At 31.7% G+C, this 5243-nt stretch overlaps 1 protein-coding gene across 1 annotated transcript in view; it reads right to left on the bottom strand.

The window, feature by feature from the left end:
• Positions 1-1622, bottom strand: part of LOC106692409 (pancreatic triacylglycerol lipase) — a gene marked incomplete at its 3' end in the record, with an annotated part of 10972 nt that extends 9350 nt beyond the window's left edge. Inside the window, 1 exon segment of the mRNA XM_067052105.1 lies at positions 1483-1622. Coding sequence (XP_066908206.1) covers positions 1483-1528 — 46 coding nt within the window.
• Positions 1623-5243: the final 3621 nt, after the last annotated feature.

Here is a 5243-nt window from a genome sequence, read left to right as displayed (position 1 = left end):
AAGACACCCCTAACTATAAACAATGTTATTATTAAAAGAAGAAAACAAAAGTAAAATAAATAGATAAGAATAATGCTTCTTAATAAAAGAGAAAATTAAAATTAATAACAAAAAATAATGATATTGGTACACTTAAATAAAACAAACAATTGCCCTCTAATAGTAAAAAGAAACAAGTTAATTTGAAAAATGGACGAGAGAAGAAAATAGAAAAAAAAATAGTAATGAATAAATAAAATGAAAATTAAAGTTTGGGCATGAGCGAACTTGTCATTGCTTTGCAAACGTGTAGAAGCTGCCGTTATAACCCAGAGCGGATAAAACCCGTTGTTACTCAATATGGTGGATAACATAGTCTCATATTAATTTCTGCTAATTTATTGAAAATACTTTAAATTTGCTTATCTAATAATCATTTAATATACAATTATATTTGCGAATGTATTATTGTAATTAATTAAGACTAAATAAGAGCTATTTAATCCACTTAAAGCTAGTTTCTTATGTTGCTTCTACAAAAACCACTAGTGAATACGCGAGTTTGCCATAGTTTGGCAAATGTGTGGTAGCACCTTAAATTTTGATAAATATATGTTATTATTGACTATTTTTGTCAATTTTCCGTTTCCTTAGTTGAATTAAACATTTTTTTTTCTTCATTATACGTCTATTTAAAAAAATAATTACAAAATAGCACATTTTGTTCCATTATTGGTTTCCATGATATCATTATTATATGATAAGAAGACGATTGGGAGTATTACAAATGAAGAATAAAAATAAATAAAACTTATTTTGTTAGTGAAAATGTTTCGGCCAGAATTTCAGGTCATCGTCAGGGCTAAGAAACTACTAAAGGAACAAATATTATGAATAAGAGGAAAAAAATATAACTAGAAAATAATATAGGTACATGAGTATTATTAGAAGAAAATATATAGTATAAATATTATAAAAAGATAAAAGCAGTATGAGAATACAGTAATATTAAAATTATAAAAGAGGAAAGACAAAGAAAATAATATATGTGAAAATTGAGTAATAAGTAAAAAAATTAAAATTATTAAAAATTAAAGCTATAAAAAAAAATGAGAAATTTAATGTTTTATGAATATTTGTGTTTATATATATTATTGTATTTTTCGTAAATTTATAATTACTATATTGTTATTCTTCCAAATTTTTTATGCACCTATATTATTGGGAATCTTCTTATTATTGTTTTTTGTTTTTCCGTAGGTTTTTTGTTCTTAGCTCTGACGAAGGTCTAAAAGTCTGCACGAAACGTTAGCACTTGTAAAAAAAAAGTTTTATTTATTTGTGTTCTTCAGTGACCGCACTATTAATCATCTTTTCCTCACAGTCAAACAACCTGTGTGTTTAAAAATTATTTTATTTAATTAGTTATAAAATATTATGATTTTTTTAAATAATTTTGTATAATATAAACTAATAAAGAATATAATTATAAATATCTGTAACCTGCTAGTAGAGTGAAGACAAGAAGAGAATGAATTAGAAGAGCCATAGTAGCACACTGAAGAAAATCGAGGCGAGATTCGCGATACTTTATCTTGTCAATTCCTCCACTTCTTACCTCTTCGAGTTTTAAGCGATTTATTTATTTTTTATCAGACTCGTAAACATATTCTCGAGTGGAAAAAATATTTATTTATTTGCCAACAAGCACTTTCTCTTTGAGCTAAATAATAATTGTTTTTGCAAGTAAATTTGAAATAAATATATATACATATATTTTAATTTATTGTCAGAGAGCATAAGTTATTGAACTTAAGACTTAAATCTCTCTTTAATCTATAAATAGAGGTTTAGAAGAACAAATTAAGTAGTCTTTCAGTAACTGAGTGTCATTTCTCGGTCCCTTTTTCTGTTTGTTTTTTCTTTTAAGTTTTTTTTTGTGTTTTTTTTTAAAACTTTTTTATCAATTAAAGTGTTTCCTGTAACCGGTTTTTTTAAATTATATTTTCCTTTTAATCTATGTGTTAGTCTTATTCTCGTAAAATGTATCTATTTGTTTGTTCTTGGTAGACTGATCTACTGCTGTGACTATGAATGATGGTCTGATCTCACATTACCGTCTAATATTGAATTTGTTTAGCGGGTCACTGAAGAGGATCTAGAAGGGTGAATTCCGGAGAGCGAATTTGTTGATCGGGTAATTGAATAATTGTGAAAGGGTGAAATTGGAGGAGCAGAAATGAGAAAAAAAAATAGGAATGAATGAAACATTTGTATTTGTTGTACAGACCGAAATGGATTGTAAAAGGAAACTGTAGGGGTGAAAAAAATTGTTTATTATATCCTATTATTGTATCTCTTTTTTTTTATGATTATACCATGTATGTGTAATGTTTATATGTCCGATTACGGATTGATAAGTATGCTGTGTGAGATAGCAACCTAATGTATTTAGGCAGCATAGATAAATAAATAAAGTATTTCTCTCTCTTGAACCCGTGTACTTGTAAGTGGTGCCGAAATCCGGGACCTTCAGACGCGGGAGAAACGTCCAGTTTAAAGAGACTTTTTTTCTTCTTCTTCCTTTTTTTCGCTCTTTATTATATATTTTTTTGTATTGTCTACTCTTCCTTTTATTGGAAAATGGCGGTTAAGGGAATTGTATGGCTGGTAGTCTTTGAATTAAATGCTGATAATCCATCTACGGCGGTGTTTAATGACATACCTCTGGTCGATGATGGATGCTCACGCTACTACCTTGGAATGGATTAAAATTCGTACGGCAACCAATTTTTTGGCCAATGTTTGGCGTGGAATTCCGTGTCCATAGGGTTTGAAGCGATTTTAGTAGACAAAACCTTCTAGCAATAGCTTAATGCATTCTGAGAATTCCTAGAATTCTGACAGTTCGACACTGAGATCTCTACCCATCCTGCACAATTCATTGTGACTTTTGTGTTACACTTGTCACCGGACGCAACGCATGAACGTAACAGTTACGACTCGATCGAAGAACACAGTCAGTTAGCTTGAATATTTGGTAGTGTCGCACGGTAGCTTCTTTCGTTTTATATTAACAGTATTATGATGAATCAATATTATTTATCCTCGGTGACCACGTTGAGTTTCAATTTTTCTTCTGTTAACAAAGCAAGTACCTTTTCTTGTTTTGTTTTTTTTAAATAATTTATTTATTGTTATTTACAACTGTATACACATATATAAAACAAGTAAATTTGCTGTAGGTGACATGATAAAAACATGTGGAGAATCTACCCACTGATAGAACTCCAATAACATTTCTAGAGAAGAAGATCTCGAGGCCATCTTCTTTTCAGTCGCCTAGGAGGATTATTAGGTAATGAAGGAGAAGCCAGGTTAGAAACAAGTGGATTATGTTTATTATTGAGGAGTAGGTTTATTTTGGAAGGAACGGTATCTGGTTCTGGTCAAATCGGCAACATATGGAATATTAAGGTCCTGATGGATGACTTGATTTATGACAAAGTAAGGAACATTAAGGATTTTACGATGGATTTTGGACTGTAAGGATTGGATTCTAGAGAAATTTGATGGTTTATTGGAGCCCCAAAGCTCAACTCCATATGTCCAGATTGGCCTTATTACAGTCATGTAGATCAGTCTTTTGTAATGTGTTGGCAATTTAGACCGTTTGTCTAGTAAATGTTGCAATACTCGGAATCTACGAGCAGTTTCTTGTCTTTTCAGTCTGGTGTGTGGATTCCAGGTTAATCGTTTGTCCAAATGTAGTCCAAGGTAGCGGACCTGTTCGACAGGGGTAAGAGTAACTTTTTTTACAATGGGAATGATTAATGTTGTTGTTTAATACTCACTGGAATGCACCTTACTGAAACACAGTATATTAACATGGTCGCCGTCTTGTGCGGCACTTATGTGTCCGCTACATGGTTGCCGCCGTCTTCTCACATCTTATTCTGGATTTCTATGAGGTTGTCATGGAGTCACTTTAACCGTTCCAGTGGTTGTTCTGACGAACGTTGGCCAGCATAAGAAAAAAGGTGTATTTGGTGGTCGACCAAGTGACCAGGCTGCCGAGAGATATGTGACGAGCACCTGTGACGTCATGATTCACACTATTTCACATTGAGGGGGCACCAAGATGACATTGAATAAATTTACAAAAAGAGCTGCATGCAGCAAACTGGAAAGCAGTAACCAAATATAGGGGGGTGTCTATCTACAAGGTCTGCAGAGGCAACCGGAAAAAAATATGTGGGTTTGTGTGTATTATAGGATTGTCTTGTAAAATTTTTCGCATGGGTTTATTAAGTCGGATTTACACGTTTATCACTTGTAACGGCTACAAAGAGGCAGAGTGTCAGTAATACAGAAAGGAGTTCTTAAAAAAAAGTTAATTATTGATTATAATTATCTATATATGTATATATAGTTGACCGTAAAGATTTAAATATAACAAGATGGTCAGGCTTGCGGTCAAAAAAAGAACAAATATTTTAAAACTGAGAATATTACAACAATAAGGTAATTTAAGCTAGGATAAATATTATGTAAAAATAAAATGATAAGAAGTTTGTCGGGGGGTCAGCAAAGAACAACATAAATAAACAAAACCATATTTATTTATTTTATGCCGACGTTTCTACCTGAGTTTCAGGTCTTCATCAGGGGTTGTGGCTAGTAAAGGGGAAGATGGTAACTCAACAGTTGAGTTATAATTGATAAACTTGAGTTACCATCTTCCCCTTTACTAGCCACAACCCCTGATGAAGACCTGAAACTCAGGTAGAAACGTCGGCATAAAATAAATAAATATGGTTTTGTTTATTTATGTTGTTCTTTGCTGACCGCACCCCCCGACAAACTTCTTCAAGCATTAATCTACGGTCAACTATCTACACCTCATTATAAAGTGATAAGAAATTACAGGAAGGAAGACATAAAATAGTATCAGTATTAAATAAACTTGAATAAACAATGATAAGAGTAAAATTTTTTATAAAAATAAGTAAAATATACAGTTAAAAAAGTATAGATGTACATAAAACAAAAACAATACGTGGGAAAAAAGAAAGTAGAGATTAAATAAACGTCTTGAAAGAATAAATATAAATAATAATAATGATATTAAATGATAATATATGAGCAAAGAACTAATCAAGACCACCTACCTGTTCAAAGCGAACGGTTGAACAGAAGGCAACAATGAAGCGGAAGAGTGGAGGAGTGGGGAGGAGGTAACCAGCCGTTTAACGGCTATTTCA

This window comes from Halyomorpha halys, unplaced genomic scaffold (genome assembly GCF_000696795.3).
Source record: "Halyomorpha halys isolate HHAL.00 unplaced genomic scaffold, Hhal_1.1 Scaffold56.1, whole genome shotgun sequence".
Classification (NCBI taxonomy): domain Eukaryota; kingdom Metazoa; phylum Arthropoda; class Insecta; order Hemiptera; family Pentatomidae; genus Halyomorpha; species Halyomorpha halys.
The sequence above is the reverse complement of the archived record's forward strand: the minus strand, read 5'-3'. Positions and strand labels throughout refer to the sequence as shown.